The 26534-nt window shown below is 36.0% G+C and overlaps 1 protein-coding gene across 9 annotated transcripts in view; it reads right to left on the bottom strand.

Annotated features, from left to right (window-relative positions):
• The window catches only part of ndrg3b (ndrg family member 3b), a 158586-nt gene that overhangs the window by 14790 nt on the left and 117262 nt on the right, over positions 1-26534 (bottom strand). For all 9 annotated transcript variants that reach the window (XM_087305245.1, XM_087305246.1, XM_087305243.1 and 6 more), the window contains 10 exon segments: positions 19834-19939; positions 19255-19375; positions 14745-14807; positions 14502-14562; positions 11403-11489; positions 6627-6683; positions 6137-6240; positions 5998-6063; positions 4246-4297; positions 2161-2208 (listed from right to left, as the gene is read on the bottom strand). In XM_087305245.1, the coding sequence (XP_087161371.1) occupies positions 2161-2208; positions 4246-4297; positions 5998-6063; positions 6137-6240; positions 6627-6683; positions 11403-11489; positions 14502-14562; positions 14745-14807; positions 19255-19375; positions 19834-19939 (765 nt within the window).

Here is a 26534-nt window from a genome sequence, read left to right on the forward strand (position 1 = left end):
GCACCTTTAAGATGTGGTGGAACTGAAAATTCGCATCATAGATGTGCAGCCGACAAATCTGCAGCAACTGCGTGATGCTATCATGTTAATATGGACCAAAATCTCTGAGGAACATTTCCAGAACCTTGTTGAATCTATGCCACGACAGATTAAGGTAGTTCTGTACCCAAGTAAGGTGTACCAAATAAAGTGGCCAGTGAGTGTATACATATATTTTGATGATGAGGAACGTACTGAACAACTATGCTCAAAGGGTACTTTCACTTTAGGTTTGATTGCCTAGTTTACACCAAGGTTTGATTGACCCTCCCACGTAGACTGTTCACCCTGTGATTTTTGCTTCTGAACCCAGGGATTATATTATATTATATTATTCCATTATATTAGGGTGGCGCCCTGCCCAACCCAATAGCTTTCCCCGCCCCCCTGAAGTTAATTTATTTATTTACAAAACAGCATGTCTGTCTCTACATGGTCACGCGTTTACAAATTTCTGCTCACTAAACCCTTCCACACAGCCACTCTGCTGTATGGGAATGAGAAAGCACACCCCATCTGACAGAACTGATAGTTTCGCAGAAGTTAATCACTTTAATTCCACAATTGTTGCTTAATTCTTGTAAAAAATAATTCTAAATAATTTTTTGTACGTAGTCTCACAGAATGTCATTTGACAACAAAAAAACAATTGTTTTTTTCATAAGATTACATTGATGTTACGTAACCCCTATGGATTTAGGCTGGCTAGGATGTCGCATCAGCCTACAGAAAAAAGAAAAATATCAGAATTCTTTAAACTCTCCTAGTGTAGTGACGATGGCAGCACTTCCTCTTCTGCAGGTAGCAGTCGAAGTAGCTCTCCTGCTCCGGGTCCAAAAGTCAAGCGAATGCAGATAGACCGAATGAGTGTGACGTAGATCAGGTGCAGGCAAGAGAGACCGAGTGCACGCGAGAGAGGGTAATTAATAATAGTTTAGTCTTGTTGTCTCTCTCAAGCACCCACACTCTGCCTCTCTCGCACGCCAACACAGGGCTTCTCTCGCGTGCACTCTGTCTCTCTCGCCTGCACATTCTGTCAAAGGTCAAGTACAAAAGTATATTTTTATTTATACAATTATCAATGTACTAGTAGTATACTTGTGTACTAATAGCGCTTGAGACAAACTGGCCCACTTTCTAATTTTAAAATGTATAGTTTTTTGTTTTTAGTTTAAAGTAGCTTCTATTGCCCTCACCGTCCCAGTCAGCAGTGTAAACTGTAAGACTTTTGCTGCTTTAAGCTAAATTTTAACAGTTAATGTGTTGGCAGGTCAAGACAAACATTCGCAATAGGCTGCAAGGAGACCATCTTGTGAATCTCAATAAATTGTTTTGTATTGTTGCAAAGTCTGACTTTATTAAACAGGCCACACTTTCATTAACTTGCAGACGTGTAGCAGACCACGTACGAATGCCATTTCAAGTCCTGCACATGGAAGAGAGCTGGAAAGTCTAATATATTAGGCATGGGCCTAATAATATTTTTGAAGGCATGACAACCTTGGAAAAAATATCACAGTTTCAGGTTATCACGGTATTGTGATTACTGCTATAAGATAAGTTATGTGTCTGTGAGGATGTGTCTGTGTCTAGTACTTTACAAAGGCTGGAAAAACCAAAAAGTGTGGGAGAGGAAGTTCAGTACCATCAAGTGGGAGCAGAGCGGGGCGACCTGAAGGGGTGCCTGATCTGTCCTATGCACCGGGCACCGGCTGCCATCGGAATAGTCAGCCATCCGGCTGTGTTATAGATTGTACCAAACAACTGAGCACCGGAGAAAGGGGGTGAAATTCCGTGAGTTTGATCTGAAATCTGAAATACGGGAGACTGCCGGAAAATATGGGAGTGTTGGCAGGTATGTTCATGGTGTGTTGCCTAGCCCAGACCACAGTTTTCAAGCAGATTCAGGTACAGTTTATGGGTGCACACCTACAATTTTCACATCAGCCAATCTAATTAAATGATAATGTCAATCAAATCCGGTTGCACACCAACACCAACAGTGCACCCCAAAAAGACACAAATGAACACAAATGATACTTTGGAACACAAACAATTATTTTGACAGGTTTACATCTCTGAATCCAAAAATTATTCAAGGAAGAGAAAAAGCCGACATGCCTTGAGTAAAGTAGTCTTGGTTGGGTTAAGCCTCGAGTTGCATTCAACCTGTTGAAAAAGACAAAAAAAAAAATAATACCACCTGGTCAAGTCACAAGCTAAACTGCATTTTTGAAAGTTGTGAAAGAAAACTCAGTATACGTAAACAAACTAAACAAGTCCACGACGGTGTAACTATTTTTTTAAATATATATTTTAAATTGCCCCTAACTTGTAACTTTTTTTATTAGCAATGAAGAAATTATTATTGTTCACCAGAGGAATAAGCAGCTCCGCATTTATATCGCAGCTGGGCATCTTCTTCAATGTGCGCTCGTATTGACAGTTTTGTGCTTGAGCGCCTCCAAGTGCAGTTTACTGTAACTTCAGTAGCTCCGTGCACATGAACAAAAGTGCCAATCTGATTGGTGGAGAAGGTTTTGACACGGTGCGTCAAAACAAAAAACGAGCATGAGGGATTTTTTTTTAAATGACGTTTTTACGCCTGCCGTTTTGCGCGTTGGTGTGCACGATCACAATGATGCCCTTAATTTAGTCACCAGGCGTTAAACGTCAATAGAAAACACAAGCAAAAAATGTTGAGCCTTAAGGGTGCTTCACACCTGTGGATTGATTCTCTTGTTTCGAAACAGGGATTAAAATCGTTACATAGTTACACTTTGTACTTGATGCGGTTCGCTTTCACATGGCAACGTTTCTGATTGGACCAAAAGAGCTAAAACAAATCACATGCGAGTACACTCTCCTCACATTGGTCAGAGATTCACGGTTTATTTTGCAGAGTCCCGCTCAGCTGTCATGTGCCCTTATTTTAATTTATGAAGATGAGAAATAGGACATTATAAGCGAAAAGCTGCGCTTTTAATTTGAATGTTGACACCCACAGATATAGTTACCAAATATAAGTAAGACTTGATCATATATAATCGTTGGCTTATGCATTATAGACTTTACATTATAGACAAAAATAATAGATAAACCAAGACTGCTGTTTGGTCAATTTTCCTAACAGATAACAGCTCTCGTTAATAGTTCAGCATGCTTTCACTTTCGTATTTGACATGAAACACATATTTACCGGTAGGAATGACGATCTGCCCTACTCATAATTCTCTTGTATATATATTTCTATTACATATACACCGTGATATAGCCTGGCTGCAGAGTTCGTTTCAATCGAGCCAATTCGTTTCAATCGAGCACTTCGTTCAGGCAATCTCGAACTGATTGTTTTGGCGCTGATCCGAGCCTGATTTCTGGATTCACATATGCCAAACGAACCTCGCTAACTGGGAAACGTGCCAGGTTCCGAAACAAAAGTCTATGTGTGAAAGCATCCTAAAACTATAATTTATCTGTGCTGGTCACGCAATTTGTAGTGTTTTTATCAATTCATTTCTTCATACATGTAGGCCAAAGACATCTCATTTTTGATGGCAACATCAAACTATATACAAAAGCAATTTTATAAACACTGGGAAGCATATTAAAATGTAAATAGAAAACCATAATAAAAGCATATTAAAAAGCATGTAAAATGTTTCTTAAATGTGTAAAATAGCATTTGTGATACTAAAATGAAAAAACATAGATACAATTATATCCAATCATCATTCAACACGAACAATGCATTTATGTACAAATTAAACCACATAATTTGAGCTTTACTTAAAAAAAAGACTAAAAATAATAATAATAATATTTTAGGGCTACATTGTCATTCCTAAATAAACACTTATCAGGTTATATAATTCTTCTTGCTTCATGATTTCTATTTGACTTGATGTCTACTGAGTGAGACTAACCTGAGTCATTATATTTTGCAGCACACATGCACTAAAAGAAAAGCTGTGTTTAACATTATTATTATTTAACATTATTATTACATTAAAACCTTATCACCTTTGACCCATATGTGACATTTCTTGTCATAAGTGATGCACTAGCATAAACAAACACAAATTGCAAAACATGCTATCTGCTCTTTTAAGACGTGATGTCAGTGCACACTCTTTCAGGAAGCACAACATGTTCTTTCTCATTGCCAGTAGACGTAACAGGTCATTTTTTTGATTAGTCACTCACCACAGCCTCTACCGCTGGTGATGTGTCTCCAACAATCAGCAAGGCAGGACACCTAAACAGCAGAGGAAGACAGGCCTCACAGTGTAAGTATAGGCATTATCAAAACAATAACAAACAGGGTCAAACAAGTCAAATTTAAGACTTTTTAAGACCTTCAAGACCATCATGAAAAAAAAAAATCAGACTTTACATTACTAAACACTTAAGGATTTTTTTCTAATGGCCAGTGGAAAAGATTGTTAATTGGAATCCCTTCCAAAAAATCTAATTTCGATATTTCTTAGCCTCTTTTTTAATCATGTGTGAAAACAAGCAAACTCTAATTAGTTAGTTAACTTAATTTGTCCCTGTAGGGAAATTTTATTTACAGTATACAACATCCAGTCTACTGGCCATCAACTGCTACTAGGAGAAGAGGAATTTAAAAACTTAACTGCTTGAGGGATAAATGATCATTTTGAACAATTTCTTACACATCTTTGAACACAATATCGACTATAATGGTAACCATTTGAAGGTGTATAATAAAGGATGCCTCTTATCATTGATAATCACGATAGCCCTATTTAATACTCTTTCTTGGTACAGTACTGTATATACAATGAATACTCTTTAGTTTTATTCCCAACAACTAACTGGCTGTTGTTATCACCTTCTCCAGTGACCTTTTCTAGGCTTCAGAAGCATTTCAATACTTTTAATAAAAGCACTATAAAACATGATCAGCAATGTGTTGTCAAAATTAAAATACAATATTTGTATACAACTTTAAATATCTATTTAAATTGTATACTTAGACTTGTATACATAGGCTTAAAAATTGTAGTTGATACATTTGTGACTCAAGCTGGCAAAATGAGCTGGAAGTCACAACATTCTACTTTAAGAAATTGGCCAATAATGTAAAAAATCTTGTTCTAGCTCATTTCTAAAATTATTCTAAAATTTCTCTAATTATATAATAATATATTATAAAAACAATTCCATAATAAAAAAATACTATAATAAAAATTATTTCACAAAATTTTATAGTCCATATAATTGAGTGAAGGTATTTAAACAACTATTAAATTTGACCTAAAGATTGATTAAATTCACTGGATCATTGCTTTTTGCAACATGTTGCAGCACTTCTGTTCAACCTTTCAGATTTTATGTATATATATATATATATATATATATATATATATATATATATATATATATATATGTATATATATATATATATATATGTATATATATATATATGTATATATATATATATATATATATATATATATATATATATATATATATATATATATATATATATATATATATATATATATATTTTTTTTTTTTTATATATATATGAGCTCCAGCCTGGTTTAATGGCATCTGTATGTATATACAAATAAGCAGTAAAATAATAGTTTATCCCTTAACATGCAATGGATTTTGAAGCCTATCAGCACAAAAATGTTTAGATTTTCTAAGGTTTTCAATTAGAAAAATAGGGCAGTGACAAAACAGTGACAAATTCTCCTTTAGAAGATATAAAACTGATATAAAAATGTATTTTGTTTTTTTTAAAGGGTAGAAGCTCCACCATATCCCACACTCTCTTTGGTTTCGGTTGAGAATTCATCAAACATCAAATAAAAATGGACATTATACTTCAAGGGACATTTATGACCTACAACACAATATTTCAGCAAATTGAAGACATTTTAAAAGACACCCTAAAAAGAAAAAGACAACCAATGAACCTACTTCAGCGTTTTAACTGCATTTTCGTTCATTCCCAGAACGGGCCTCTCAATCTCCAGATCTCGACGACTGCAGTAAAGAGAAGAAAATCCAGTTAAGATCAGCTCATTTGCCAATAATCAATGTGTTTTGATCCTGTCACCTGTTGTAGGACTGGCAGAAGAGCGCCAGGTTATCCTGATTGATGTCCTGAGCGATGTGCAGGCGGTATGTTTGGATAATCTCCTGGTTCTCCGTCAGCTCATCCTGAGGAAGAAAAGCGTAGTCTTTAACTCTTTATAGGGCAACGATTGAAATACTTATTGAGGAAATCATGGAGTGGTACTGCAGGTTATTACATAGCTTTTGGGTCCCACTTTAAATTAAGTGGCTTTAATTACTATGCTCTTTGATTTTTAAATAATTTTATTTAGTTGGTTTCTGATAAAGCATATAATTCAATGAAAACAGGTACGCGCATGTATGGTATACTACAACTTCAGAGGTAAAACCAGAAGCACATTATTGTCGGATATATACAGCGGGGAAAATAAGTATTAAACATGTAACCATTTTTAAAACATATTTCTAAAGGTGCTGTTGACTTGAAGTCATTAACGGATTTCCAGGGGAACATCATATTTTAAACCTACCGTGCTGAAATGGTGTGCCATCACAATGTCTATGAGATTGCTGGTCCATCCAGACAGCTAAAAACAGAAGCAAACAGATGTTTTAAGATCATACAAATCTTGCTCCCAGCACCTCCACCCAACATTCACAGCCACCGACTTCAGCACTTTTCATTAATGTTGCAATTTGACCTGTAAGGTTATTAAGAGCTTTACAACAGGGAAACCCTTAAGAAGATCAAGCACACTAATCTGCTGAGAAATCTCAAGTATGGAGAAATAGCGTTAGCTTTTGGCTAATCATGGAAGTATATGATATGAAGCATTTATGAGAATATGGCTATGGGTTATATGCAATATGGGTAAATAATCAGTAAATAAAAAGATTTAAAAACACAATTTATTACATGAAATGGTGATGAATCTATAATTAGACTTATACTTAAAAGAAAAATAGTAATACTCAAGAAACATGACTTAAAAAAACAAGTCCGCTAGATTTAAACAGCTGTGTTTTACTATTTTATCCATTCAGAACACTTTTAGCTTAGCTTAGCAAAAATCATTGAATCAGATTAGACCATTAGCATTTTACTTAATTTCTAAAACTTGTTTCACTATATTTTTCTACCCATTTGCAGAGTCTTTTGTATTTATGTTTTGCACTAAGGCTGACGGAAAATTGCTATTTGTAGTTAAAAGTTGAGTTTTACCATTTTTTTGTTCATTAAATCATTAAATCCGATTAGACCGCTAGCATTTAACTCAATTTCAAAAGTGAGTTTCGATCATTTTACTAATCAAATTGACTATTCTGTAATTACGTTGTATACTATGACCGATGGAAAATTGAAAGTTGCTATTTTGTAGGCTAATATGTCTAGGAACTATACTCATTCTAGTGAAATAATCAAGGAGTTTTGCTGCCTTACCATGGCTGCAGGAGGTGCAAAAATATTACGCAGTGCTTTACAATAGTGCCCAGATAGGCAGCTAGGTAACAGTACTGCATAATCCATGGTACAGCAGCAAAGTTCCTTGATTGTTAAAATGGAATTAGAGTATAGTTCCAAGTAGGGCTGAGACGGCTTTTACACTCCGTCTTTTCAAATTCCTGTCATTTCTCTTCTGCAAATTAGATTTATATTTTAAAACTCCTTGATTCTTTAAAAAAAAAAAAAAGCAGCACTCATAAATTGGTGTTTTTCCATAAGATACACCTTTGTGAATGTTTTATTTTATGTGTATATAAGCTTTTTAATAATTGTATTCTATTCAAAACACCACTCAGATGCAAATTTTTCCTCCAAAACGTGGCCTGAAAGTGATGCATGTGTTGGATGATTGTTTTTTTTTTTTTTTTTTGTGCGCAATCAATTCCTAAACCTTTGCATAAAGCTTTTAATCAAAAGACAGATAACTTAATTACTTTCAATGTGCAAAAATATTTGTTAAACAAATATTATTTTAAAAAAGCATATATACCTATTAAACTGTAAAATGGAATAAAGTGCATGGTCTAATCAGAAATGAAGGAAATTACTTATCTACTTCATTATTTAATGCATAAAACAGGCTAGTCTTTTTACGTTTAATCGATCTGAAACTTCTAATTACATTTTCTTTTCTTGTAACTAATAAAAGTTGCATCAGATTGATGAAAACAAACCTGAACAGGGCCACAATGACTTTTTTTTTTTACATTGAAACATTTGGATACAGTGTTTTCTGTCTACATGTTTCTGTCAACTTTATTCTTTCATGAGTTATTTACAAGCCCACTCACATATAGAAATGTGCCACAAACATGACATTAATATCATTAAGCATTCCCATTTTATTAAGGTGTCTCCATATAAATGGCCCACCCTGTAGACACAGTCATCTCATGCTTGTGATGCGGTACAATCCATAAACCCCACCCATTAAAATAACGACTTGGTCTTGATACTGTAAAATTGTGACGATATTTATTTATTTATTGTGGGCAACAAATATCACTTTCAGGATAATAATACAATAAATCGTGCAGACCTAGTTCCAGGAAATAACCTCAAAAATAGCACCTTTTTTTCTGTCGGTCTTACTGCACAATGTAAAAACTCCAGCTCTAAACAGAAAAATAATCAAAAGTCTTTTTTCATAACTTTTGAGTGAGATGCTAAAGGTTTAGTCTCATTTAATGATCTATAAAGCTAAAGATATTCCCGCCAGATGCAGAGATTGGCAGAATGGATTCAAGAGTGGTAAGACTCAACGGTTTCAACCCTAGGGGAGTTGTAAAATGATCACATTTTCAAAAAATGTAGAGCAGTGGTTCCCAACCTTTTTCTTAGGGCCCCCCCCCCCATGAACATATACAAACATTGGAGCCCCCCCACCATTTAAATACACACGCACGCACACCCATATATATATATATATATATATATATATATATATATATATATATATATATATATATACACACTGAATGTGTGTGTTTGTGTAATATTAATATATAATATGTATAGAAAATATAAATTAATCAGTTTTAACTTGTCTTGGCCATCAATAAAACCAAAATTTAGGTAGTCTTTGTCATACTGTCTAATCTTTTTCTTCGCCTCTGAAGAATCACTGCATTTACATTTCTCTGCCGATTTTGTTTTGATTTTACCTTTACGACACGTTGACAAGCACATTGCGTGAGTGAGCAAAATTTAAATAATTATTTAAAGTTATTTATTTTAATTATTTTTACTATTATGTTGGAATTTTAAGCATGTGTTTTGATATATATATATATTTTTTTTTGTTTGTTTTTTTTGTTTTATATATATATATATATATATATATATATATATATATATATATATATATTTTTTTTTTTTTTTTGGTACTAAAAAATACATATTTAATAGTAAGGCTGCTCGATTTTGGGAAAAATCATAATCACGATTATTTTGGTCATAATTGTAATCACGATAATTCAAAACGATTATCAGTTAAAGTCAATATTATTAGCGCTCCTGAGAGTTTTTTATTTTTTTTATAAATATTTCCCAAATTATGTTTAACAGAACAAGGAATTTTAACAGTATTTCCTTTAATATTTTTTCTTCTAGGCTTATTTGTTTTATTTTAGCTAGAATAAAAGTAGGTTTAAATATTTTGAAACCAATTTAAGGTCAATATTATTAGCCCCCTTAAGCAATAAATATTTTTGATTGTCTGCAGAAGAAACTACTGTTATACAATGACTTGCCTAATTACCCTAATTAAGCCTTTGAATTGCACTTTAATCTGAATGCTTGTATTTTGAAAAATATCTAGTAAAATATTATGTACTGTCATCACAGCAAAGATAAAAGAAATCAGTAATTAGAAATGAGATATTAAAACTATTATGTTCAGAAATAAGTAAAAAAAAAACTTCTTTCCATGAAACAGAAATTGGGAGGAAAAGGGTTGCTAATATTCAGGAGGGCTAATAATTCTGACTTCAAGTGTTTACATACAGTTATTTTCCACCCTGCAAAGGAAAGAGAAATAAATACAATAGAACAAAAATATTAAACAAACCGTGCTTTATGCATCTTCACTGTAAGAAAAACATTTTAGCTACAGCAGTACTTTAGTCAAGACTAGTGAGGGATTTTCTCGTTGTTTGATTAATAATCATAAAAACAGGCGGCAGCAGGAATATTTCTCGCTGTCTCTTTGGTTTCTCTTTCACATGTCTTTTGATCCTCAACTCGTTTGTTTATTACACAAATGATGGTTAATATAAATAATCACTAAACATCGCGTTTTGACACCTATTTGACCATTAAAGCGCTCACGTTAATGACTTTAGATGTCTGCGCTCCGCTGCTCGTCTCAGTGTGCGAATGAGAGCCAATGCTGACCGGCCGCATGCTTCTGGCTGCGTGTGCGTGCTGCACACACACATAAGCACGCGCTCCTTCGCGCTTTTTAGAGCAACAGGAGTACAACTGTAAAGGTGGCGGTATATGATGCAATAATCCTTTATCTCGATTAATGCTTTTTTATAATCGTTTGAAATCGAAATCGGATTTTCGATTAATTGTACAGCCCTATATAATATATTGACCTTATTCTAAAATGCGGAAGTGCGCCTGTTTTCGCGATTGTCTTAGAACTTCCGATTCAGTAGCCTATGGGAGAAATGACTAGGAATAATAAACGGAAGAAAACGGTCAAACTACTTGCTCTACAAACAAATGTTTGCATGACTACACAGACCAAGTAGAATAATATAACAAGGAATTGTCAAATTGCAACATCAAGCAGCGTAATGAGCAGTTTTTAATGTCTAAAAATGAATGGAAGTGAATGAGACCGGAAGTCTCGAGCCAAAAAGATTCAAATGGCAGCGCCCACTCATCGGCGGAGAATAAGGTCAATATAATAGAGGAGCATTTTTTGCCTTTTTCTACCTCAACACTTATCCTCTCCCGCGCCCCCCTTGTGAACTCTGGCACCCCCCTTAGGGGGGCGCGGACCACAGGTTGGGAACCACTGATGTAGAGTGTTCCTTAGCGAATATATTAAGACTTCTGTTGTAGTCAAGTTTATTTAGAGGGATCAATGTATTGTTTATTTATTTACACATTACTTAACATCTGTCTGCCACTTTCCTGCAGTACATATTGTTAGAAAAACAATTATTTGTAAAAACTGTTCCTATAGAGATACTTATATTACCTCAGACAGTTCCAGTATGAATTTATGTATTTTTATTCATTGATTAATTGATTTAATGTTTAATTGACAGTGTATTCACATGTTTACCTTTGAGGCAGCCCAGTCGATCCAGCCCTTAGCACAGGGGTCCACATTTATGAGAACCAGTCCCTCAACCAAAGCAGGCTCATTCAGCTAGAGAAAGACAAAACACGGGTTAGACTATCATGGCTAATACACTTAGAGCACATACTGACTGAGAGGATTAACAGCTCGACATGTAGATGAACAGACTAATGAGAGATTCTTGACTTCTTGAGGTGTTGTTAAATATAGACTTGTCTGAGCCATGTGACAATCTAACTCAATAACACTGTGATTGGCCTGGAGAAAAAAAAAATCCAAATTCTTTCATCCAAAGATGGATCTTGTAATCTCTGCTGTTTCAGTTGATATATAGATAAAACTTCACTAGACATTATACAGCACATCTCCAGTCCAATAAATCACATGAAACTTTGTTATTGGTTACTTTTGGTGATAAAAATCTTCCAAATTAAATTTCTTTATTGAGATTTTAAAGAATAAATTGCCATAGTGATGCTCGCAGATGTGACAGAACAATGCCTGATTTCTAATTGCAGTAAAGCATAAGTGAATCATCCTGTTTTACTATGATTTACTCTGTAATCATTCAATCAGCTGTAAATTTCAGCTGTAGGAAGATATATGAAATGGCACACATACACACACACATATATATATGTATATGTATATTTTGTGTATTTACATCATGAATATGGCCACTGTGTAAATGCACAGTACAGTTATGATCTTATTGCCACATTAGATCATTATGATAACATGATATCGATGCCTTCAGTGATTTCCTGAAGATAAATACCAAAAAATAACACAACTGGAATAACTACAGCAGTCGCGATTGTCGATATCATATGAAGCATAAGACCGCAGTGACATATGATGAGACTTAAGCATGTGTTGTAGTGGTGTCCCATTTCTTAGGGGTAAATTTTGAAGCCCTTCTCCTTCACATTCTGTTTCAAGGGCCAAGGGAAAGACGAATGGGTACACAAATAGAATTGGGCCATTATCCATATCCTACAGACAATAAAAAACAACAACATGCTAATAAAAAGCCATCAGCCTTAAAAAAAAAATCATACGATGTCCTTATTTAAGTTATAACGATGAGCAATAAGACATTATAGGCGATGTGAAGACCGGGGGGGTTTGGTGGTGTTAAAGGATGCACGCGACGTGTGAAGAGCGAGGAGGGATGCGGTGGGGAGGGGTGAGAAGCGTGTGTGACGGATTTGAGGACAAGGAGGGTGACGCGCGATTTCCGGAAGATTCTCATTCGTTTGTGGGCATCCAGGAGTCTCTGTGCATTTGCAGGAGACTCCCAGAACCTCCAGGAGACTTGGGATGTCTGGAATGACCTCACGCCCTACTCATAATTCTCTCTTCATATATCCATTCAGGCGATCTCGGAGCGATTGATCCGGCGCAGATTCGAGCGCGATTGCTGGATTCACATGCCAAACGAACCGCGCTAACTGAACAAATGGTTCTAAAACAAAAGTCTAGGAGTGTGAGCACCCTTAGATCAACGACACAGTAATAGCGTCAGCTGCAGCAGATTGAATTTATAGCACCAGGTTAAACTTTGACACATTAATGGCAATCAAATACCTTCAAAATAAATATAGGTCACAACTAAGTAATGAGAAGATACTTGAAGATATTGAGAAGTGGCGGTCACCAAAATTAAACCAAAAACAGACCTGTGCTAAAACATTATGCCATCAGTCTCATTAGGTAAGGGTAATATTATATTAAACAAATTAATAAATGACTATAAAAATTATATGGTTGTTAGACTGTTGCAGTTTTTTGTTTTGTCAATATGCTAGTGTTCATATAGGTCTATTGTTGTGTGTGCAGCATTAGTATATTTTTAACCATCTTAGAATATAGTGGGAGTCGCGAGTCACTGGCATTGTTATTCTGGGGGTAGCGGGCTGAAACGTCTGGAAATCCCTGCTTTAAATGACTGTATTTGGCCAACTAAAATACATACATAGGGATGCTTTCACCAATCACAACTCTAAAAGAGCGAGTATGCAATGTTGTGCCCTACATTTTGCCTTCATGCAGTGAAATACGTCACATTAAAACACTTGAGAACGCCACATACAGTAAAACAATGGGAAATAGATTGCCTGAGAAAGTCTCAGTGATGACCAAGCAAAACCTCCTATCGACGTGACCAAACCAGGTCTCAACATCAACACCTTTACCAAGTTCTCAGTAAGTCAGGGTCCAAGACGCAGACTTCGTGCAAGGCCTCACACTTGGTTTTAACACAGAACTATAGGCAGACACATGAACAAATCAAATGCATCATGACGGTGATGGAAATAAAGCACATGTTTCACACCTCTTCTTTTTCCTCTCCACATCAGATTCTGCTCGGAAGTGAGGAAGACATGCAGAGAAGCACCAGCAGTTTTGGAGGTCACACTCTCATATGACTTCACCGATGAATAAGCATGTGACAAATAAAGGGTCATTTAGAAGGTTTTAAATGGTTTTCTCTGCTGCGCTTGTTCTGCAGAGCTGCGTAGGTGTGTGTTTGATTCAGTCATCCATCTGAGCGAGTGCATATGTGGTCGAAATATGATAAAGTGCACTGCAAGCTGAGAAAACATACAAGTGTGAAAAGCTAAGTTGCTTGACCGAGGTAATGGGGAAAGTAGCTAAAGACGGCCACATTCTTCGGATAACCTGATGAAATATCCTTTATCTCATTATACCTTGATAATAAGCAGCAGGAAACATGAGAGTGAGTGTGTATGAGTCTTAATAAATGCGTTTATGAGGAAATCCATCCGTGGAGGTTTGTGTGTAGACGGTGAATGAGGGCTTTGTGTAGGGTGAGAGTGTAAGTGCATGTGTGAACTTTGAGTCTTAGATGAGTTGTCGGGAATTTTATTGTAGACTGAAGACTGATGGTTTAACTGCAGATGATCTTTACTGATGTTCACCTCTCATGATCTCAAGATGCTCAATTAAACATCATGATTGTGCTCAATCGACTTGATTTCAAAGAGCTCTTTATACCCACATAAAATGACTAATAGGTCATCATAACTCTATGGAATGGAAGATTATTTTACTTACAGCAAATCTAGTGAGGATATAAGCTCCTGCGCCCACACCGATCCCAATCACACTATTGATTCTGTTGAAGAACAATCATTCATATAGCTCATTAACTTAGAAATGCCAGCACGGATTAAATAAAAAGACAAAGAAATGCACAAGCTAGATGAAATTTACAAGCTTTCGCCTACTTATACTGATTTAGGGATAACCTTATGATGTGAACATTATCAGAGACAATACTAAAGTTTAGATGCTCACTTCAGATGAGTTAGAACTGAAGGTAGCATTTCAGCAAGCTCATCCATGGTGGGGTACAGGAACCTGAGGGAAAGAAAATACAGACAGGAATCCCAAATTAGTTTCAAAGAGATAGTTCACCCAGTTTCTTCTGTTGATCACAAAAGTACATATTTTAAAAGACTATTAACCATTGACTTTCATAGTATTTGCTTTTCCTGCTATGAGGTTAGGTTACAGGTTTCAAAATACATTATCTTGTGTTCAACAAAATAAAGAAACCTATAAAGGGTTGAAACCACTTGAGGGTAAGTAAATAGTGAGTAAATTTACATTTTTAAGTGAACTATCCTCTTAAGTGAGCCTGAAAATCATGTTGACTGTGAAGGCGTGGTCAAATTAGTAAAAAGATGACATATAAAAGAGTTAGTGTTCAACCTTTTGTTGGTGAGCAGAGCAAATCTACATGTTAATCATAAACCTGATGTGAAAATTCACCGCAACTTAAAATAAAAATAGGAAGAGTTGTTAAAAATAGGAAGGCCTGTTTCCACTGAGTGTTATGGTATGGGTCGGTACGCTTATGTCTGTTTACACAATAAAGAGGTACCACAAAGTGAATCGTGCCTTGTAAAGGGTATGTAGCACAACAAAAGGGTACCAAATGGCAGAGCGAGACACACGGCTGACTGCTATTGGTCTAAAGAGAAATGTCATTGGCTTGTACACCAGCCAGGAGAATAAAAACAAAGAAACCACCTTTTTTTTTTTAATACACAGCCGAGACATTACACCGTAATAATATATACATTTAATAATGTGCCATGGTCAACCCAAGCACAAACAAACCTCGTTGTCGTCTTGATGAGCAACCACAAAGCCAAGAAGAATCAGCTGTGTGGTTTCACTTTCTCTAGAGAGCTTGCATGCACTTGCCTTGCGTCTATATTCAAAATAACAAACTTCTTAAGCTCATATAATGTGCGCGTGACTACTGAAGTGCTTCTGACACCCAATCCTTTCAGAAACAACAAACGTCAGAGCGAAAAAAGAAGCCAAAAATAAATAAATAAATAAATAAATAAATAAATAAATAAATAAATAAATAAATAAATAAATAAATAAATAAATAAATACATAAAACATTTTTTTTTAAAAAGGAGCAGATGATTCTTTCAGCAACCTAAACCATGAAAAAATTGCCATGTTTAACTATCTTCATTGCGTTTTGGACTATGAACTCAGAATAATGGAATTACTTTTAAAGAAGATGTTATTGTTACATGTGTCAAATCTTGGTCATAGAAAGGTTAGTAATTAAAATTTATTTATACATAAGTATTCATGTACATAAAGCAGTTGTTCAGTAAGAAGTGCTTCTCATACGATATTTAAAGGGCACCTAGGTTACCCTTTTTTCGAATTTAATACAAGTCTTTTGCGTCTCTAGAATGTGCATGTAAAGTTTCAGCTTAAAACACCCATCAGATTTTTCATTATACCTTTTACAAGATGCTGTTTTATACATTTTTCCACCAGGGGGTGGTTTTGTCGTACCGCGCCTTTAAGGTGAGTCCTCCCCGCCTACTGTTTCTACGTGCCTTCCCACGTGCTTTAATCTCCTCCCTCAGCTGCTTTAGACAACAGACAGACTTAAAGGAAGAAGGTCTCCCGTAGCATTTGTGAGAAAAACTACAGTAAGAGCTTTACTAATCAGTATTTGTTGCGCGCACACACACAAACACACACATACACACACACACACACACACACACACACACACACACACACACACACACACACACACACACACACACACACACACACACACACACACACACACACACACACACACACACACACACACACACACACACACACACACACACACACACACACAGAGAGAGAGAGAGAGAGACAGCGTGCGCGTTTAAGCTTTGCACTGGTTTGGCACGCAAATGTGACAGGATACAGGCTAATCTCCACTGCTGTGTGGATATCTGTTATGTTATTGTACAAAATAAACCTGATTTAACGTCCACAAACCGGGATTGAAGCATTTTCCTTCATAATTGTTCTGACTCGCGGCTGTGCTGATGAAGTAAAGCTGAAGAAAATCGCTGTAATTAATTACACACGTGCACTGTTTCAAAACATTTTAAACATGTGAAACTTACTCTTGATCACATTTGATGATGCTTGCTGATCCTAGCGAACTGAACAGACCTTTTATTCACGTTTGCTTTGCGCACGTCTGGTTTTGTTGACATATACACGTGACTACAGGGACATGTTATTGCGCGCAGCTGTCAATCAATTCGGTGGGCGGGGGGACCGCACTCCTACATAAAGTTGTGGTCAGTCTGAAAACCGCTCCAATTGGTCCACTGTTTTTATGTAGTAATATTGAAAAAAAAGGACTGGGTATGTTTATATCACCCCAATATGATGGTCTATACACTATATATACACATATGTCTGTCCAAATAGCTTAGAAAGTAGATTTTTCACCATAGGTGCACTTTAAACCAAGCGAGAATGTTGTCAACTGCAATTTTCTGTTGAACACCACGCCTATCAAAGAATACCATTTGCCAGTGGAGACACAAGCCAGATAAAGGAGACACGTGCTAAACCGAACCGTACTGTACTGTACTACTCCGTGGAAATGAGGCATAAAGTAATAGATAGACAGTAACCATATAGATTTACAGAAGAGCTTGGTACCAGCAACAGTTCATAAATACAACTCCAAGAGCAATAATAAACTGTATCTAAAATATGTGTTTACAATCTGGTTCATTCTACTGGTAGACTTAATGCTATGTGCTATGTTATAATATAAATGCTATGTTATGTCTAATTCAGCCCATCAATCTGAAAAAAAATAAAATATATATAACCTTGGACCTCAGAGGATATTTAAACTCTCGATTTACACAAAATTTATAGAGATACACAGGGGGGGACACACTAGGCGAGTGTAGAAAAGTACTAGCAGGCTAGTTAGCAAACTAAAAGTTGGAGTGTAGAAATATCCATGAACATGAACTTGCTAAAATCTGTTAAACATACTGTATCATGTTGTCAATAGCGGGGGTTTCCATTCTAACATGTAGCCGTTTTTTTTCAGAAGTTGTCAAATTTAAATTAGGTGCATTACCATCAAGTTATTAGAGCAGTTGACTGTAGTATTGGTGACCTAGTAACTAACTATAAACAAAGCAGGCATAATGGAGACTTCTTATTAGCCACATGGACGTAATGTTTGCTAGGTCAGTTTATTCAGCAAATGCATCCCTATCTCAGATCATTCGCATGAACCAGTTTTGCTAAATTCCGAAATGACCTCAAGCTAGCATAATTTGATACATTAAAAACAATTTTAATTGAAATTTGGCGTTTGTATCACTTGTTTATCATGCAATACTGCAAAATGCGCATCAAGACAGGATAATGGAAAGCCAGATTATTAGAGCTGGGAACCTACACAAGCCTCACGGATCGGTTCGGTTACGATTATCATGCCATCGATTCGGTTCAATTCGATATTTCGGTGTATCACGGTGCATTGACGGTGCTTTTCATACACAGTTTTATATTTTCTTCACAGCAGCAGTTCTTGTATTAAAATGTATGAATACATTTATATTTATATACTATTTGTAATACAATTTTGTCATTTAATACAGTCAGATATTTAAACTGTACCTTTAAACAGCACAAGCATTTAGCAAATAATATAAACAAATATAAATATCCAGCTCACTTTCTGATCCTTGTCTAGTTCTCTTACACCCCTTTGATTGGTCACACCCTCAACAAAAACGGTTGCGATTGGCTCTTGCGCGCTGCGCTCTTCACAGTTGAGTGATACTAATAAGCGGCAGGGGCAATCTCACAGCTGATGCATGATAGACATGGTGGAAAAAACTCTGCAGACACGCGCTCGTTTCTGTATCCAGAGGTAATGCTGTAAAACAGCCGAGAGGAGAAGAAAAGCCACACCAGCAGGTCAAATGGGCCACAGTGTGTGTGTGTGTGTGTGTGTGTGTGTGTGTGTGTGTGTGTGTGTGTGTGTGTGTGTGTGAAAGAGAAAGAGAAATGGGGTATTTTCATTTTCTCGATCTCCGTGAAACTTTGCTGTTAATGTCAGTGAAAGACTGATCCAGCAAACACACACAGTGAAATTGTGCACAGTTTATCAGTGTTACTTGCCTCCCTCGCAACAGATCGCATATGAGGTAAATGACGTCAGTAATAAGCGGTTATGATTATTACTAAACCGATACCGAATTGTCCGCGTCTGCATCGTGGTGCACCGAGGAAACGATTAATTTTGACACCCCTACAGATTATGCTCACACACTGGTTGTACACAATTAGGTTTGGTTGTAAATTACAGAAGTTTTAGATATCAATGTCAAATTGACTAATAAGAATAAAGAAATGATGCTCAAAAGTGTAAGTAGGCATCTCACTATGTTTTGAGACATGAACAAAGTGATTCGTCTGTATTTTTGTGTCTTACCCGGTGGGGAAAGGAGGGGCAGATTCCTGCTGGCCTGGAGCATCAACATGGACCACAGCAAAGTGCTGGGTGATTTCCTGCATGTCCTCGAAGTTAAAGAGTGTGTTAAAACAGGACTTATCTGTATTGAAAAGAACAAATCACATAAATCACCATAAGAAAAAAATGAGCATTTGCTTCATAGACATTTTTGAGGAATTTCCTCGAGATTGAATGAACACGCACTCATTGCTCATTTGCATGTCATTTTGGCACTCTCATGTGATCTACAGCCAACTCCTCTCCTAAGGGCTTATGGGATATTAAAGTTTATTTTGGATGTAAACATCAGAATCTTGGCAAAAGAAACAGGTCATCTAGGCTCTTCTGGTCTATGGTTGTATGAATACTAGGACATAGATAATTCATACATTTTTTCACCTACTATAAATAATTGGAAAGTTTTGACCCAGGTTAGTGTGATTTCAGGAACAGGAGTAAAACACTGATTTAGACCACCTGCCTCTGTTAGATGAGCTCTGAAAATTATACAGTGTGCCACTTAAAGAGAAATTTTAAAAAATATACGAGACAACTTACGGTTGAGTCCGATGTCATGATAGGTGAGAATGACTGGCCGGTTGCCTTTAGGGGTCCCTCTCAAAGTCACATGAAGGACACCGCGAGGAGTCTCGATGTCATGCTCCTGCAACCAATTAGAAGATGATGAGTGAATTACCAAAGAGGAATGCTAAATAGTCAAATGTAGGAATGGCCTCCTATCGCTCTATGCGGAAGAAATGCAAGTAAATTGTATTTATATAGTATTTATATAGCGCCTTTCACAGACAAGTCGTCACAAAGTGCTTTAAAGTAAAAGAAAACATAAATCAAAACAGGTTACAATCGAAGTATATATAGCACCAAAATATAAAAACAGCTCACATACTGTTAATTAAAAGCTCATGCAAAAATGAAGTCTTTGTATGTTTTTATTTTTATTTTTTAATGTTCAACTGAGGCCAGAGTTTTCAATGCTAGAGGGAGAAAGCTCCAGAGCCATTAAGTTACATCACAGAAGGCACAGTAACCGTTTTGTCTCAAGATGCATTCTGGGAATGGCTAAAGGACCTTCACGCAGCTTCTCAAACGGAAGCAAATTTAGTTTTCACTGTTAATATTTGGTGCCAGATAATCAGGAAGTGAAGATTTTGATCACTTTTAGAAACGCTGCTTTATTCGCACACCTTTAATTAATTCACATTTTTGAGTGGAAACATAGCTACTGATAGTTATATGTACCATAGATTGCAGGCCTGTAGCCAGGGGGTGGGGTGTTCACTGCACCCCACTGACAAAGGTCCACAATTGCTCCCTACATGAGCTAATTTGTCTCCTTTTTACTGATATGCCATCATAAATTGTAAAAATTATTGACCTACTGTATTGTTTTAAATAGAGAAAAAAAAATTAGAAATAACTTTTATTCTAAATCTTGGATCTTAATCTTGAAAGAAAAAAATTACCAATAAAAAAAAGTGTTAAGCACCAAAAGTAAATTTTTAGGCTTATAAAAGTTAATTTGAATACTAATTAGGCTACTGCTGTTATCAATTAATTTTCAAACATACTTTTTTTTTTTTATAAGAGATGCTTGGAAAAATGGAAAGCTCTACATTATTAGCAGTATTATCGTCATCAGGTATATTTTTTATTATTAGGAAAGTTGAATGTTCTAGCTGGTTTGTTATTTGCTTAATAAATGACAATAGGCTACTTAGCCTTTTGATAAAAAATAATACGTAGAAAAAAGTCTTCTTTTCATATACCTTCATTCTAAATCTTTAGGAAATGTTTTGGTACATCAAAAACTGTGGTTATGACCACCCGACAATGGTGCTAAAAATGTCACTAAAATGTAGGAGCTATTTAAACTATCAAACTTTTTTTTTTTTTTTAATAATGGCATAATAAAGGCATAGTCCCTTTATTAATCTGGGGTCGCCACAGCGGAATGAACCGCCAACTTATCCAGCATATGTTGGATGCCCTTTCAGCTGCAACCCATCACTGGGAAACATCCATACACAATCATACACAAAAACATACACTACGGACAATTTTAGCTTACACAATTCACCTATAGCGCATGTTTTTGAACCTGTGGGGGAAACCGGAGCACCTGGAGAAAACCCACGCCAACACGAGCAGATCATGCAAACTCCACACAGAAATGCCAACTGACCCAGCCAGAGCTCGAAGCAGCGACCTTTTTGCTGTGAGGCGATTGTGCTAAACACTGTGCCACCATGCTGCCCCTGTTTAAAGTATAAATACTTACTTTCCTGGTTAAATGGAAAATAAGAATAATTGTATAAATGAGAATAAAAGAACATCCCCTTTCACCAGGCTGGCTACGGGGCTTGTTGTTATGGGCCAATGATGCTGCCATTCAGCACAAATCCATAAATGGCTCATTTTTGAAATTCTGTAGATGCACAGCCCAGGCTTGTCTCACGTAATTTATTAACACATTATCTTACTGCATATTACAATATCTTAATATCTTATACAATTCAGCCCATGACTTGGCGGTCAGCAGGAGAGTAATGTTTTGCCTGCCTAATGGTGTAATGACATGAAAACGATCAATAAGAGTGTGCAAATAAAAGTTATTGGATTTAAAGGCGAGCCTGACCCTGCAGAGCTTTAAATGAACTCTAAAACTGATGGGGAGTTTTGAAACTAAAGCACAGGAGTAATGTGCAACTTGTGTTAGTCAACAGCCTTGCAGAAGCTTTCTGCACAACTTGTAATGGCTTCATAGATGTTTTGTTTAGACAAGTTTACTAAACATTATAATAGTCCAACAGTGAAGAGATCAAGACACAAACATCTCCATCTCTTCTTTCGAAACCATATTTCCAATAGTACAATATCAAAGTACAACTAGGATGTAACTTAAGTTTAAAACACCCATAAAAGTACAATTATTAAGCTACTAAAACTCTTTTTATTTTTGAGGTCTCCAAAGTCAAAAACATCCTAATTTTTCTCTTTACTTTATATTGAGTAGAGCATCAGCTCAGTGGTCACAATCAGTTTGATGACCCTCAGTTTTTTCCCCCTTAATCCCTCCTTTCTGGGTGTCCACTCAAACACCCCTCACCATATTTCATATTTCTGGAGGTTTTCTCAGTAGTTTATGATTTTATACAGTGTAGGACAGCTAAGATTCCTTAGATAGTTTTTTATCCTCATTAATTCAAATCTAATAATGAAACGCTGAAATAATTTGATGATCGAACAGAACCTCCACCACAAGTTTTACTTGATGTAAGCATTTCTCAGTTGTTTTTCTTAGCTTGTGGTCCATCTGGAGATGTTATATAGCATTAAAATGTGTATGTTAATTGAGGTGTAAAGTTTACAAGGAATTGTTGCAAAAAATAGAGCACTACAATTTCAAGATGAAGGAACAAAAAAACACAATTAAATCAATTAATGAACAGTTTGAGTTTTGTTTTAAAGCAAGTGCTCAGTGACTCAGTGACTGATTCTATGCATTCACAAATTATCACATTGTAAACAACAAAGTGAGGATACAACTCAAGTCAAATATTTTCGCAGCTTCAGTGATTGTATGAGGACTTTTTGTGAACCTTGCAATAGAAGCCAGCCTGATATTACAAGAAAAAGCAACTATTTTGTGAAAAATTCATGATTTAAACATTACAAAAATGTACACATTTTAAAAGGAGGCATGCCCAAACCCCACCTCTAAACCTAATTGTCACTGGAGATGAACAGAAATCATGAGCTCATATACAAATTCAATCAGTCACTGAATCAAAAAGTTAAGAACTGAGGTGAGACTGCATTCTGAAAATCGAAAAATGCTTGTCAACATGATGTTGACAACACAAGCCAACTAAAGCGATTGAGGATGGCTCTAAGAAGATGTTGTTTGTAGTTGGTCTTATAAGAGGCAGGCATTAGGCAAGCATTTTACTATACTTAAGTAATCCTTTTAGTAGTTCAATTCAATTCCTATAGGAAATACTTTGCACTGTGTTCTTTAAAATTTGCAAACCTTTCACATTCACACCAACAGCTACATTACACTGCAGGAAACTCGAGTTGACACTGTTGTTGTCTTTGAATCTCTTTATAGCTGAGCTAAACTTATTTCATAACTGATGAACTGAGTTATTGAACTGAACAAAAGCTGAACTAATCTGAGCTGAAAAAGAAAACACTTTATTTTCCACATTTGAGGAAATTCATTTCATTTTAATTTGTTTGCTACCACAAAGCTGCTTTGAGAGAGATTATGTCTACTCCATAAAGTTCTATATATAAAAGTGACAACAAACAAAGACATAAAATAAAGGAGAAATTAAAAGATGAATCCAATATAAAGTCATTTGAACCATGTTTTTCCACTACTTGATTTTTAATTTTAGTGTATCAGTTTATTAGATCAGTGTTTCCCAACCCTGTTCCTAAAGGCACACCAACAGTACACATTTTAAACCTCTTCCTAATCAAACACACCTAAATCAACTCATCAGAACATTAGAAGAGACCCCAAAACCTGAAATGAATGGGTCAGATAAGGTACAAACAGTCCAAAATATGTACTGTTGATGTTCCTCCAGGAACAGGGTTGGGAAACACTATATTCAATTACCTAGTATATGCAATCACAATCTGTACTCACAGAATCATCACCGTCTAGCGCCATCAAAACATATTGTCTAACATATTTTCCACTAATGCTAACTGCATTACTGAATCTAAAAGAAAACTGTATGGATCATGATTTTGTATTCAAAGACAAATCCTCAAGTTTTCCACATAAGCTTATTAATTTTCAGTGGCGGTCTTACTTTCTGAAGCTGAAAGCAAAGCCAAAAAATAACTTAAGGACTGAAAAGCCTTTCTAAAACAGTCACAAGTTTAGTGGCTACATTTAACCAGTTCCCTAACAAACAAACCAACAAACAAATGGCCGGTGTCAGATTTAGATATCCTCTTTTAATTCACAGTGGTTTAGGTTTCATCCGGCCTCAAATGTTTCATACTGCTTGTTGTTGCACTTCACCACAACAACCACAGCATTATACGTCAAAGATTTACAAAAGAAAACTGCCGCTTCGGATAAAATGGACACCTCAGCTACAAGAACACACAAACAGGATGAGGTTGTCACCAAAAGACTGAGGTGAGAGGCGAACAGTACCACTCAAGGACTCCTAAGGACAGAAGAGCAGCAGGCCTGGCTTTAATCTCATTCCACTAACAGCGTGACGTTTTAGTGCTCTCAATAAACCTGCCTGCATTTCACCAAAAGCTGCTCTTATCTGCGCTGGAGGAGACCAACGTTGTTTCGATTCAAATCCGCAGAATGAGATTCACCTGAAAATAAACATTCACTCACAACCACTTGTTCCAGATCTGTTTGAGTTTCTTTTGTTGGACACAAAAGCTAGAAGATATTTTGAAAAATGTTGGATACCACTGACTTCTATAGTCACTTCCCCCCTTAGACTTTAGATCTCACCAGTTCCCAAGATTTTAAACTTTTTCTTGATTTTATTGACTAAAAAGTTGAGTCTTTATGACCTATCCACCTTATTTTTCACATAATAAACATTGTAACTGAAATGTGTCGCTACTTCTGGTCTCATTGACTTCTATTAATTTTGACAAAACAACTTGTTTTGCTGCTTAATGTTGTTTTCATAATAGGGTTTTTAATATATTTGATTGCCGGTTGTGCGGAAGGATTAAATTGGCACAAAAAATAGACTAACCAAAACAATAGGCAAAACATGTTAAAGATTATGATAAATAAATAACAAAAATACAGAAAAAAATCTAAAATCTGCCTGTGTAAACCAGAGACTTTTTAGTATGTTGATGTACTTGAGGTGGGATTCTTTTTGCAGCAAAGTTTGGCATTTGATACAATTAAACCTCACATATACATACCCACATACACACATACAAAGTACCTTATAAAAGACTACAATTTATTCAGCCACAAACACATACATTTTAAAAGATGTACATAAAAACAAACTTAGACCGACTAAAACAAACGCCAAGCTTTTCGCTGCTGGTCGATGCGTGCGCATGTGCCTGAAAAGGTTGTTCAAAATGAAACGGTATGTTGAGTAGGGAGTGGGGCTTTTTTTGCATATCATTCCCTCATAGCAAACTAACGGTGTTCACAATGGACGTGTCTTGTGTGAGTAAATCACGATACTCATGCATAATTACATGCTTAAACATTTTAAGTTTACTCGCCTAATAAGTATAAAATTCACTCAAATTCGCCAAAAAGGCTGACATGTATTTTGTTGAGATGGTACTGTAGCTGTGCTTTGTGCTAAGGAAGGTTAAAAAAAACTGATGTGGACTTGTTCAGCGCCATCTGGGTTCATCAAATCTATCAAAAAAGCCTATATGACAGCCGCTAGTAAGCTCCTGACTGGATGATGGCCGCTACTAGAAGCACCTGATCGGCTAACTTTGTCAGTGTAACAGCCGGTGTCAAATTCAAGGCATTTACCGGGCATTTGACACGCATAATGTGCACGTGAATAGACTATTTTTTTTTTTTCTGTTTTTTTTTTTTACTTTAATTTATAGGACAGTAGCGAGTGTGGACAAGAAAGCATAGGGAGCAGAAAGAAGGGAATAATTGGCATAGGACCTCGAGACAGCAATTAGGGCTGGGCCGATAAACAATACTATTTCAAATCACTATAAAATGTATGTAAATAACAACGATAAGGTCTAGATTTTCGCCCACTGAAAATTTTTTGGCTGAAAAATATGTTTATATATTAAATATTTAATGGACTCTCTAATTTCTGTGGCTTCAGTCATAGCTGGGGTACTCTTTTAAATCTGGAAGCATTAACAACTTATATTGAAATATACACAGTTATTGTCAATAATGTAATGTAATAATGTAATAATGTAAAATAATTATCGAGATTGCATTTTTGCCATATTGGCCAGCCTTAGCAGGAATCAAACTCGGTTCGCAGTGAACACCAGAGTGCCATGTTTTTGACGCACTAACCATTCCACCATTGGCGCTGACGTCTTTGCATAGACTTAACATGTAAATCACCCACACTTAATGTTCTTTTGCATTTGGTGTAAAGGCTCCTTAAGAGGGGCGTGGTTAATGTTATTGATATACAGTTGCTATGGAAACCAAATCAACAGAAGGACTACCACTCCAAATGCAGATGCAAATGGTCAGACTTTGACTATAGATT

The sequence above is a fragment of the Danio rerio genome, chromosome 23 (genome assembly GCF_052040795.2).
Source record: "Danio rerio strain M-AB ecotype USA chromosome 23, GRCz13ab, whole genome shotgun sequence".
In the NCBI taxonomy this organism is placed as follows: Eukaryota; Metazoa; Chordata; class Actinopteri; order Cypriniformes; family Danionidae; genus Danio; species Danio rerio.